At 42.0% G+C, this 13,396-nt stretch overlaps 1 protein-coding gene across 2 annotated transcripts in view; it reads right to left on the bottom strand.

The window, feature by feature from the left end:
* PBX1 (PBX homeobox 1) overlaps window positions 1–13,396 on the bottom strand; it is a 281,478-nt gene that overhangs the window by 19,134 nt on the left and 248,948 nt on the right. Inside the window, exons 7-8 of one of the 2 annotated variants that reach the window (XM_082612858.1) lie at window positions 10,158–10,270; window positions 8,725–8,814 (exon numbers count right to left, since the gene is read on the bottom strand). In XM_082612858.1, the coding sequence (XP_082468984.1) occupies window positions 8,725–8,814; window positions 10,158–10,270 (203 nt within the window). The remainder of the gene's footprint in view (window positions 1–8,724; window positions 8,815–10,157; window positions 10,271–13,396) is intronic. The other variant, XM_082612859.1, reaches the window with a different exon arrangement.

Here is a 13,396-nt window from a genome sequence, read left to right as displayed (position 1 = left end):
TACCTAGATTCCTGAAACAGTCTTGCCATCTATTTTAGTGAACCATCAAATCTCTCCATGAAGAGACACTTGATCTAAAATCTCTCTTCCCTCTTGTGTATGATCACTGGGTCCCTGGCTAAGTTGGCTAGCCAAATATGACATAATAGTGGTGAAGAGTAAGCTATATCCAGGGAAGGATTTACTATATACGTTTTAGATTTAATTTTAATAAAAGAACCAACCAGTCTTAAGCCTTCTATATGCTACCCTGAAAGGATATATAACAGAATAGTCATAACTGAGTTCTTATAGTTCTTTCCCATATCAGCCAGGCTCCAAAATATTTATTACTAGGAAACATAACGGATTCTCTTACTGTAAGGTTCTTGACACCTCCCTTCATTAAGTGTAAGATGTAGAGGTTCAAGGGTCCATCTGGATAAAGGGAAAGAACAGAAGCTTTGGAGTTAGACAATCTTGGTCCACACCCTGGCTCTATCACTGACTGGCTATTTGACTTTTGGGCAAACTACTTAACCTCTCTGAATCTCCATTTTCTATCCATAAAATGGAGATGAGAATGTTTATAAAGACACTGGATTAGGGTACTCAATAACTATTATGAATTAGTATTCTTAGTATGGATAATGGTGGAGGCTCAAGTTATCCTCAGAACTTTAAGCATGTAATTAATTGTGCTTTTGTTCTTCTACCCCTCTAAAAAGGCACAGAACCCTCAGTAGTTACGCTGGTTCTCTCTAGAACTCCTGAGCTCTGGTGAGAGAGGGATCTGAAACTTCCCTCATGAGAACCTCATCCTCTTACAGAGGGAGTATCCTCAAGGTCTACAGGTCGGCTGAGGCTGGCTTCCACACTCCCAGAGACTGGAACTCTCTAAGCCCCAGAGAGTTTATAGAAATGTAGAAAGGTTCAAGTCAAGATGAGTTCAAAGACACGTCTGGCTTAGGCTTGAAAAATTATTAGGTTAGATGAATTAATGGCGGACAGAGTTGGAAATTATGATGGCCATTCCCCAAATTCTTTAAAAATCATATTATATTGATTATATAAAGGTGGTGTAGTCCTTCCCTTTCAGTGAAGCAGGGGACTGAACCAGGTAACTCCCAGTCCTTCCAGCTTTCTGTGACTTTACAGAGTGTAAGAACGATATCCTATTGATATTTGCATTCCTGGTACTGGATATCACAAGGTTCTCAATAAATCTGTCAAATAAAGCACTTATTCATTTACTTAACCTGGTTAGTTGTTCCCGACTCAAGTCAGTCATGCCTTCTGCCTTATATATCTGTGAATTTGGAGAATATTTAGGGATCCAAATACTTAATATTTAAAGGTGTGGAATAGAATTTCCCAAAACTCACTTAGAGCCAGGTATAAGTAGAGATTTTTTAAATGTACCAAAGTTAAAAATAACAATTGGATTTTCTTAAAAAGAGATCTAATATTTTCTCTGAAAACAAACTTGTCTAAGAACATGGAACTCCTTCCCAGAGGGCAAGAAGAGGGTCATCTTCTGAAATCAATACTAACTTTTCCCCACAATTAAATTCAGCCAATTTAATTAGCTTAATATTTACTGAGGTCTAAAAGGGCTATGCCACTTTCAGGAGTAACCACAAAAACAAACTGCCCTTTTGAGGTTGTAATTTTTTTTTTTCTTTATGGAGCAGAAGGCGGGGTCGACTTGAGTCTGGAACAGCTAACTCAATCCTAGCCCAAGGACAGCATGGCTGCAAGGACAAATGTGGGCCCAACTGGACAGGATGCTGTAACACATCAATTCCAATGAAAACAGCATGGCGTCATTGTCATGTCAGAGACAGAACTATTTCCAAAAACACAAATTTATCTTTTCCTTATAGCTTTGAAGTATTTCCTCTCCTCTTGTATTTTCTTGGGAATGGAAAAACATCATGCTTATAAGTAGAACATGGATACTGGAAGAGGCCTTTGACATCATCCAGCTCAAGTGTCCTTTTTAGAGTACAGGAGACTGAGTCTTATCTAGAGAAAGTGACTTGTCCACAGTTACACAGGCAGAAAGTGGCAGAAGTGAAAGATGTGTACACACATTATAAATGTGATCATGTTTGGAGTGATTGTGTCACTAGGTTTGAGATCAAGAAAATTCTTTGTGACTACTTCTACTTCTACAAAGAGATAAGGAATCTCCACAGAAGGATACTTATTTTATTGTAAGTCCATGGTATGGCTTTTTTGTGCACCGGGGAGTAGGTTTCTCAAACTATTGCTGGTTGGTCTTGAATTCCTCTCTTCTGCTATATAGCTTAATTTCAAATTCCCTCCTAAACTACAAAGTTGATTGGCTCCCTTGTCCTAGTATTCCAAGAACAGGAAACCTAATCACAGATAAAGTGTTGAATGAGACTGAAAGTTAAAATACATCTTGATTGGCATCAGGGTTTCTCCAACTTGACCTGGATATATTATGATGTAGCCTCATTCCCCAAGGTCAAAAATGCTATTGATGACATATTTATTGAAGGAATGGATGAATGAATTAATGAATACAGGAATGCATGAATATTTGAACATGCCATTGAATGATCTGGCCTCATTCATCTTCTGTACCTTTAAGGACTTTCACCTGGCAGCTGGTGAAAAACAGTGGATTGCATATGAAATTACAATATTGGGATTTTTTTTTTTTTGCTTCTCCAACTATTGTGGGCTCAAATAAAATGCTGTTCTAGTCTCGAATGCTCAGTTGATACGGTATTAAGGCTGAAAGGCCTCATCATGTAAGAAGCTAAAGGGACTTACTCTATTTCCCTTTGGCTCAGTCATCAGGGAGAGCCAGGCTTATAAGCTTCTGGAAGGTGGGAGTCCATCTACTCTGTACTGCTGCCTTCAACCCTGCAGAGATTGGTTTACCATGTTCAAGCCTATCCTCACTCCCTTTACCCCCCAGACTGGGGCTGTTCACTGGTTCCTGGCTGCAGCACCAGAAGGTACCCAAAGGCAACTAACTGGGAGCACATCTGAATATGTTTTAATATCTTCAAAATTCACATTCAGCTTGGTAGAACAATTAAAACTTCATATAATTAAAGTGAGTTTTTAAAGATCTGCATATGATTTTAAGTATCACCCTCACTCTCCAGTCTTACAAGTCCACATGTGGCAACATCTTATTAATATATACTTTAAGTGGAAGGAGGTCTCTCAGAAGTAGTTAAGAAAAAATGAAAATGACGGCAGGTGGCCAAGTATTACCAAGTAACCCCTGTGATGTCTAAATGCCTGAAACGTGTTCACTTAAATAGTTCTCTATTTTTGTCCCAATGATTCTGTATTTTATTTATTTTCTTTGTAAATGTCCTTTTGTCCCTTTGCCTAACATGGGAGAAAGCAAAAACAAAAATAAAAACACGTATGTTATGGTTTACAAAGATCAAAGCTTCATATCTATTTTTCCACTACTATAATTATCACAAAGCAAAATCAATGAGACTTTTCTGTCATAAACTGACGTTAATGGCACTTTGCCTTTATAGAGAGAACACTAACATTTTATTTCTATTTTCACTTAATCTCTTGAATAACGACAATCTTATAGGGGTATCTGTCAACATTTAAGATGTGGCTGGAGTGAACTCACTCCCTTAATTCACATTTTATTTCATTTTTTAAAAATTTATTATTATTATTTTTTAATATTTATTTATTTATTTGGCTGCGCTGGGTCTTAGTTGCAGCACGTGGGATCTAGATCCCTGACCGGGGATCGAACCCAGGCCCCCTGCATTGGGAGCACCGAGTCTTAACCACTGGACCACCAGGGAAGCCCCCTCTCACATTTTAAAATAATCAAAAATAATTTCGCCCTAAAGACTAATGCTTTCTGCTACCACAAATCTCCGTGAATTCAAAGGGAGAAGTTCATGTAATGCAAGCTCTTCCTCCTTCCCTCAAGATCCAACTGAAAGGGGAAGCAATAGGGTAGGCTAGAAAAGATGGCGGAGACTAACTCAAATGAAAGAGTTTTCTGGAAAGAGGAGCCTACAGTTGAGCCTGGTGTCCCTTGAGTGAACAGTAGGGATCAAAAACCATACTTGTAGGACTCCAGAACTACTAAGCTGAAAGGACCTTAGAGCTTGTTGATGGGATAAATTTGACAGATGAAGCAACGATACAGAGATGAAGAGACTCGCCAGAAGAAAAGCCACAAGAAGGATCCAAGTTTCCTGACTTCAGGTTGCTGCCACTGTCCACCTGTTTGTGCAGGTTCTAGTCCCACGTCTGGTAGAGAAAGCAGTGAGAACCCCATGAGAAACGGTGTCCTCCAGGCTTGTGGTTGCCAAAAGGGAGTGGGGATGGGGGAGGGAAGGATTGGGAGTATGGGATTAGCAGATGCAAACTCTTATATATAGGATGAATAAACAACAAGGTCCTACTGTATAGCACAACTATACTCAATATCCTGAGATAAACCATAATGGAAAAGAATATGAAAAAGAATACATATATGCATAACTGAGTCACTTTGCTATACAGAAGAAATTAATACAACATTGTAAATCAACTATTTTTCAATAAAATTAAAAAAAAAAAGAAACGATGTTCTCTTGCTATGTAGATGGCTACCCCACAAGCAGGTTTTGATAAGGGGATTCTTTTAGGAAAGAAGGCGCTAAAGAATTCAAAGGAATAATTCTCTTGACAATATCATCACTCTATAACTTCATCTATTTAATGCTGATCTGACTCTTAATTCTCAGAGAATCTGCCTTGGTCAAAAAGTTTAGAAACTTTTTCCAAAAAGAAAGACTTAAGAAGCTTTTTGAATTAAAAAAGATAGTCTATTTGTGGGTTAGTAAGGCATTTAAGAGAAAAATCATTACTAGGTATTTTACAGCTGTTACATAAGATGTGGCATTTTTTAATTCAGTGGTAGCTTGTCTTGATTTATTCATTCAACAAACATGTTTTGAGCAACTAATATATGCATTTTGGGACCACATGCGTATTTGGGAATGAAAGACAAAGACTGATTGAGTGTGTCTGTGCATATATCTATAAGGCAAGGGAGTGTGTGTGTGATAAAGTGGAGAGAAGAGGGGAAGGAGAGCTAAGGAGAAGAAGACAAACAGCCAGGAGGATCTGGGTGTGGGAGAGTCAGTGTGATTTGGGGAGTGAGGGGGATGGATAGGTAGATGGGGCCGGAGCGTGGAAGACTCTGAAAATGTCCGACTCAGGGATTAAACTTGCTTAGGTGGGCAATAGAGAAGTGCTCTTGATTTCTGGGCAAGGAATGACAAAATTCTGGGGATGTGTGCAGGAGAAAGGAGACACTAAAGGCAGTAACGGTAATTAGGAAATAACCACAATAGCCTAGCTAATGAACCATTTCTAGAACGAGGATGGTGGCAGTGGGAAGGGAAACGAAAGAGTGGATGTGATAGTTAAGTGATCTTTCAGTCTGTCTAACTGACAGAGAAGTGAAGTAATCTCCCTCCATCACTTAGAGCCACTCTAAACCCAGTAAGCATTGCCCGTTGTCACTTGAGAATACAAAGCACTCAAAAAGGTATAATTTAACACAACTTAAAATTGATATGAAAGGAACAGACCATATCATGATCAGCCTTTGATTCATTTACCCTGCATCTTAAAGACCCAGGATCTTTAATGCTCACTCTGGCTAAGGAAGGGGGTCCTTAGGCCTTGTACAACTCTGTATCCTTTTCAAAGTGTACCTTTCCATCAGAAGAGAAAAAAGTGACAACTGTGTCCTAACCTGTCCTCACTAGGAACTACCTACTGGGGAAACTGCTCACACAAGAGGAGGAAAAAGGTCAAATTAGAAAGTTATCACTTATAACTTTTCATGCTGCATTCATGTGGAAAAACTTGTGCTTTGCCAAGCCCATTCCTACCTATTTTCTCATTTTCCCTAAAGCAGTCATGAAGGTACTAAGAGTGAGAATAACTGGCCCCATTTTATAAAAGACGAGGTTTGACGCCTGCCCATGGGCACATGAGAGTTACAAGGACCAGAGTCTCCCAACTCCCACCACAGGGCTCTTACCACCATGCCTTGCAACCCAATCACTACATGGCCTTAGTTAAAGGAAAGCCATCTGAACTCTACAAAATTTAAAATAGACGCTGGTTGGATAAGATGTGAATGCTGTGAAAATCCAGGCAGGGGAGTAGATAAAGGTTGCCCAGAAAATGTCCTCCACTGAATGAAACACAATCCAGAGCCCAGCTGGGAATTCCATTGCCGCCATGGGTTTTGGCATTGTTTATTTCTATTCATTGGCTCAAATCTTTCATTCCTGTCCTTGTCTCTTCTTGTCTACCTCCTTTTCTCTCTCTCTCTCATTTCTCCTAGCAGCCAGTGCCCCTCTCTGCACATACACATGCCTCGGCATCTAATACCACTCTCTAAAAATACATCTCGCAAGCATAGTCTCCTGCAAGGTGGCACAACTTAAAAGTGATACCAAAGGAATAGACTGTATCATGATCAGCTTTTGATTCATTTACCCCGTGTCTTAAAGACCCAGAAATAAAATAAACAGTTCACAGGGAAAAAAAATTAATGCAAAATGAGAGACTCTTTCAAGTGGCATTTTCCAGCCCAGTTTTTGCGGTGGGCTTATGTAATCAGGCATAATGATCTGCACATGTTTGGTTACACTATTTCAGAAATGATTCCCAGCCCACCAGATGACGTCAGAGGGGCCAACGTTGACCCCCCAGAGTCTGAGTGCTGCTCTCTTCTGTGCTACCCAATTAGGAAAGAAAGATGCCAAATAGCAGAACTGTCAGCCCCACTTCCTGCCCAATCATGTAGAATTTCTGCAGTTCTCTTTCTGAGTGCGTCCATAGTCTCCTCCCCACACTCTTATACTTTCCTCATGTTCCTCTCTTCCACTTACATACAGAGCAAAACTTTTACTGGAAAGACCGATCTTCTAGCTCAAAAAGATCCAGGCAATGGATAAATGCCTATGTGCTTGAACCTCCCCATACAAACACAAAACAACTTAATTCATTTGGAATCCATTTTTGAGAACATAATTCTCCACCATGGTATCTTGGATTTCTTCTAAGCAGGCATCTGACAAGTCAGCCATGAATACAGGAATAATAATTAGTATAAGCACAAGAAGGGAAAAATCCCTCTGCTCTGGAAACCCTTTCTAAAAAAGGGACACAGGTGCCCAGAGTACGTTTAACAGGGTCAGCTCTAACCTCCCTCCTTCCCTCCCAGAGAGGAGCTCGATAAATATTATATAAACTCAGAGGAGATTCTGCCTAAGGAAGGTAGAAAATAAAGAATTCCTAATTGGAAGGGGCCTTAAAAGTCACCAAGACAGTCATCACCTGGTACTTAACTCCCTTCTACAACATCCTTACCAAGTAGTTAGCCAAACAATGTCTGAATGCGCCAATGATGGGGAATTCTTGGCTTCCAGAGGCAAAAGATCCCTTCTTTGGACAACTCTGACTGCATCTTAGAAAGGCCCTTGAGATGTTGAAGTGAAATCTGTTTCCCTGAATCTTCTACTCAGTGATCTATCCTACCTCCCTTTAGATCATTCACGATGAATCCAATCTCTCTCACTGATGACAGTGTGTCTTAAACTATTACTTACCAGCCAAACCTTCTCTTTAATGGGCTAAGAATTCCTAATTTTTTCAACCGTTCTTCATCTGATGAAACAGCTGGTATCCTCTTGCTTCCTTCCAGTCTGGCCATTGTCATATATGATTTCACCAATGCAGAGTTAAAAAGCTACCACCTTTTTCATTGTAGATACCATACCTCAATTAGTATAGGCTAGAATTACATCAACACACTATGCCTACCTTTCCTTCCCTCCATCCTGAATTTATTTTAATCCTAACAACAGAAACAACAACAAAAAATCCTCACCATCATCCAATCATAGTTTTCTTAGACAGTTCTAAGCCAATAGTTCTACTGGAGCATCTTATGACCTCTAAAAGCCCAGGAAATCACCTCTGATCTAAAGAACAGCCTCCTTTTCCAGGCTGCCCTCTTGTCCCAGCTTGCTGTCACCGCTGCTGAGATAGCGGACGATTGATCTGAGAAATCAAGTTGGATTGCTGTCCCAAATCTACACTCGATTCTCCTTGTGTCTGTCTGATCGATTTCACTCTGTGCGACATAGCTTGTCGCTATGAATTTTCATGCTAGTCAGGAGCCGCCAGCGCACCCAAGAACAAGTAGAAGATGGTCTGCACCCCTCCCCATCCCTTCAGCATACCCAGCCTCTGTGTTAATTTTTTAAAATCATCCTTAGATGGGAGAAAGGTGTTTTTTTTTTTAAGACCACAGACCTGGATGCAATGGATTTCGGCTACTGGTTTTTCTCCCCAGGTTCCCAGGCCCCCGCTTGTGGGGACGTTTCCTACCACTGTTGTACTAGGTGTCACCTGTTTAGCAGCCCCTCTCAGCTGAATGCATGTGGCCGCAGGTGCCATGCAAACACTGATTGTGTGTGACAGCCCTAGACACCAGCTGCCTGCATGAAGCCTGCCCAATCGCCACTTTTTTTGAGGGTAGAATGCTGCCGATGGCATGACCGATACAGAAACAAGAAATAGGTGACCGTAAAGCTAAGAAGTCCTACTAAGTGGCATTCTGAGCCCTATGGCTTTGAACTAATTGATAGTGATAGAATAAAAACAAAGGGTGGGGGGGGAGCCTTGTTTTCTTACACTGATGCCCTGCGGACTGTACATCTGACTGGCTGCGAGTCCGTCACTGTATCCTCCTGTCTGGCTGATAACATGGCGAAGGGTATCCACCTAAACAGATGAACAACAACAGAGAGGAAATTAGTCAGGGAGATGCAGGGAAAGGGAGGCACATCATCATCACACAGGCTACCATTTGGGCTTGCCAAATTAATGCGATCACTGGAGACATTCTTCCTGGGAAAGGAACCATTAGGAGGAGGCTGGGCCTCCTCTCTACGCCGAATCCACTATCTTTTCTGATCTCAGTAAGCAAGACAGAAAAATGGTCAAAGAAAGCTGGGATTCCCAACACTGAAACTAATTCAACAATGCTGCATGAGACGGCAGGGACTGGGTGATAGAGGGGCTGAGAGTGGGGAGAGTGAAGGGATTTTCCCTGCCCTCCGGATCATCCTATCTAACTTATTTGCTGGGGATCCTACAAAAGTCAAGGTTCTGTGTAGAGGGGCTTGGCCAGGCCCCTCACAGAGAGAGCAGTGTGCGATTAATGTTGTCTTTCTGAGGACTTAAATGATGGCCAGCTGTTTAGTCATTTGACTAAAAGTCTCACCGTATCTCCTCAAACTTGTTTCCAGGTAATGTTTCCTGAGCAGGGGGCTGAATCACCAGCCAGTTGGTCTCTTCCAGGCATGTAATGCTTCCCGCTCCTCTGGCAGGGTGGGAGCCTGGATGGGCTTGGCTCAGAACTTCCCTAGTGATTCTGACCCAGAGCACAGGACCTCACCCTGTCACATCAGGCTGTGTGCTGACACAGGAGGATGGCTTCTGAGCTCTCATGAAGGCAAGCTGCTGACTAGGGAGCACTGAGGGTTTACACCACATGCTTGATTTTTGTTTCCCAGCGTGGACTTATAGACTCATCACCAGAAACCCAAATCCCTTGACCTCAAGGATGACTACGAAGATGAGTTTAGTCAACCTGGCTGGGTGTTTTTAAAGGTTAAAATGAAAACGTGAGATACTAAGGTATGTGCCTAGTCATTCATGACCTCTATATTGGGCAAATGTTGAGTGTGGAAAAGCAACAGACAAGAGAGGGACCTGAAAAGTGAACTGATGGACTCAACTCCTCCTCCCTTTCCCTTTCATGAGCAAAGAATACACTGGGTCCACTTGCCTGACGGGCCTTAGTCACCTCACCCTGTGCTTGCCGCTCTCCTGCCTTCCTATGTGACTGACAAGCCAGAGCCAAACGCATTCACAAAGTGTGGATGAGATTCCCCACGACAATGGTTGTCTTTGATTCGGTTTGGTTGTTGGTAAGGTTTTGTTTCTACATCTCTCTCTGTCTGTCCATCTCTCTCTCTGGACAGAAGCAGGAGGTGCCAATCCGACTGAGGGCTCTTGGACGCTAAAGCATTCACCTGGCGGCACATTGGCTGGGTCCCTACCTGTGATTGCACGTTGGCTCCAACCTGGGCCCCTTGGTAAGAATCCCCATTGAGTGACTGCACGCTCATGAACAAATCTCCAGAGTTTGACATGTTAAAAGAACTGGAAGAACCTGGAAAGGAAAGAGTGAGGCACCTGAATCACAGAAAGGAAAAGGCTTAACCCCCGCAACTAACAGCCAAGAGGAAGAATGACATGCAAAGCAACCCCCCCAAATAAAAACTAAAATCAAAACAACATCAATAGAGTCTGGTTAGTAGCATGAAGAACAGAGCAAGCAATAAAGGGTGCATATCATTCATGTTATGCGAAGCCCACATCTCACTGCAAGTTGCCCATAGGTCTGCTTCCCCTTAGCAGCTTCAAGCTGAGAAAGGAAACATGTATTCTTCTCAACTTGCTCTGTTTGAATTGAAGACAGTCTCCAGACCCAGGGTCTCTCTTTCATGCCTCTAAAATTCTAGGATTGGCTGGGGGACTGTGGGCTGGAAACTACAGGCTGGTCAATGGTACTTCTGCCACCACGATGGAGCATGTGAGCTATCAGCTGGATTCTAAATAAACTAACGCTACACCCATCTACTCTCACATGGGGAGCAGCACCTGGGAGGGGAGGGCATGAAGGCAACACTGCACAGTAGGGCTGGCCCTGTGATATGAGTCACCAACATTCCTGATTTCTAGAAAGAAGGTGATGTTCCCTGCTGGGTGGCAAACAGTCCAAGAGAACCATGAAGACTGCAAAAATAAGTGAGAATAATATGGTCTTCTCTGCCACCTGCCATTTTGGAGGAAGATGAGACAGAAAATGGACCAGGAATTCTCAAGCATGCATGAAATATGAAATGACAGTAATAATAATAATAATAATAATAATAATAATAATAATAATAAAGTGAGTCTCCAGAAGAGTAGTTAACTATCTGCTTTCACCTTCTAGAGTTGAAACTTTCTCCAAGACTTAGCCTGTAGGCACCACCCGGGTTCCACTGGTTCCACTGTGATAAACCTAGTCCCCCCTCAACCTAAACACAAGGCCGTGGAAAAGCTTAATATTATTCTGAAGCCATCGTGCAGCTCAGTGCATTAGGAAAGAAAGCTCAACGTGCAAGGTTTGGTTAAAACATGACGTTAGCCTGGAAAAGGAGAGACCTCAGGGACCCAGGTCAGTTCCACTCTATTGTTTCCATCCCTATATTGCTCAAATTGCATTCCTGCCCTTGAATTCTGAGACAGCCATCATCCGTGTGGAATCGCCCAACAATGATTCATGCCCCAGCTCTGACTCTCTTTTATCCTGAAATAGGGATTTGTGCCGTCCTAGAGAGCTGTCTCGCCTCATATGAAGAGCTGCAGCTAAGCTGAACAGAAGGTTTTTTTGTTCCATGGCAGGACCACTTAACTAGCAATGACTTCTAAACTCTGCCACTCTTCTCAACTATTCATGGTATCCTCATCCTTCAAAGGCAAGAGCCATTTAGAGGAACCAAATTATTTACTTGAGGACAATTTACTTGGGGACAACCTCAAGTTAAGGAACATCTCCATTCTGCTTTGTTCTTTGAGGTGTTCATCCATATGCAAGGAACCAGCTGAGTATTTTGCTACACAGACAGATCCTCTACTCTTAACTCCCTTCTCATGGGAAAAAGGGATTGCTTTCTTTGGGGGGTGGGGGACAACTCAAGCACCATCCAAAGAACTATGACATCCTGATAACTCTGAAACATGTCCTATGTATGTCATCTGGCACACATTTCTCGGTTTAGCTTATCTGAAAGGAATTAGAAAAGTTGGATCTTAGGCAAAATAGGTACAAGATTTGACCAGGTGTGGCTTACACCCAATCAGTGGGCAGAGGCTTTGGCCTGGACCTTCCTTCCATTAATGTGGTGCAAATCTTTCAAACAGTGCCCCCCAACGTGTGGGTGAAGCAGTGCGTAGCACAGATCACATTCGTATGTTAAGATATTTAAGACCCAGGCATCTATGTCCTAGTTACATCCTTCTCAAATCCTTCTTTCAACCACAGCAATATAACCTAAATATTAAAAGCCATTTTATAATAAGTATTACAACACATGCTCACAGGTAGATGTCATCAGAACCAAGAACCGGCAGCTCTAAGAACCCAACTTATAATTGTTTATATGATATCAGAATTTTTTTTCCCCCGAGAGTATTCAGTTTGAAGCCCAGGTATCTTATTTCTCTCCCATCCAAATACCATGTAATAAACATACACTCTACATGCTTGGTTGATGGTTTATTGGAAATTATCACACAGACTGAGAAATGGGAGAAACTTCCAAAGGGCTACACTGATGCCAAGGAACATGGCACCCATGGAACCATGAAGCACGGAATGTGCCATTTACAAGATATACACTGCAATTGACACAGATGATTTAAAAAATATATGTGCATAGATAAATTGTAAATATGTCTGGCTGCCTAATGTACATAGAGATAAATATGCACATGTCAATGTACTTCATGTACAAATGCATTTGAATCAGAGAAGTAATTGCAGGAGTCCCTGTGCTTTTGGCCACACTGTTTCAGCATTTCATTGTCTCTGTACACCCACGTACAACACCGCCATGGCCTCTGCTTCTCTGATAAGTAACTAGAGGCAGCAATTTCACTGAGGAAAGAGACCAGGTGTCACAAATACTGCAATAAGGCAGACACGTCCACACAAACATCTAAGTAATGAGGGGAAGACTCATTCTTCATCTGGCACTGGAAGTTGGAAAGAACTTATCCTGGATTGGATAACCTCCTGGGAAGGATGTGATTCATAGACAAATAGCATGTGGGCTCTCTCGGAGGTGCTGTGGAATTCTCAAAGAACTAAAACAGAATTACCTGGCTTGCTGAGAAGGTCAGCCTGGAACCTTACCTGCAGGTGGCTATAAAGTGATGGCAATGACTTAAAATGGCACATTTTAAGACGTGCTTGCCAGTTAAAAGGTTCTGAATTTGCCTTGGAAAGACAGGCAGTAGCTCATTTAAGCTGTAATCCAGACAGCTGGGGCATGTACAAAGCTAAACTTGCACTCAACTAGACAGAGAAGTGATAGATCACCTACAGATTCTGATGCATTTGCTCATGCAAACACGATGTGGAGATGTGTTAACAGCCATTTTTATAAAAGACAATTTCCTGAACACTCTGTTTCTACTCTAAAGAGTCTCCAAGAGAATTACATTTGTTCAGGGGGAAAAAAAACCC

This window comes from Mesoplodon mirus (assembly GCF_964341445.2).
Source record: "Mesoplodon mirus genome assembly, chromosome: 3".
NCBI classification, from domain to species: domain Eukaryota; kingdom Metazoa; phylum Chordata; class Mammalia; order Artiodactyla; family Ziphiidae; genus Mesoplodon; species Mesoplodon mirus.
Note: the sequence above shows the minus strand (reverse complement) of the source record. Positions and strands in the feature narration are given on the sequence as shown.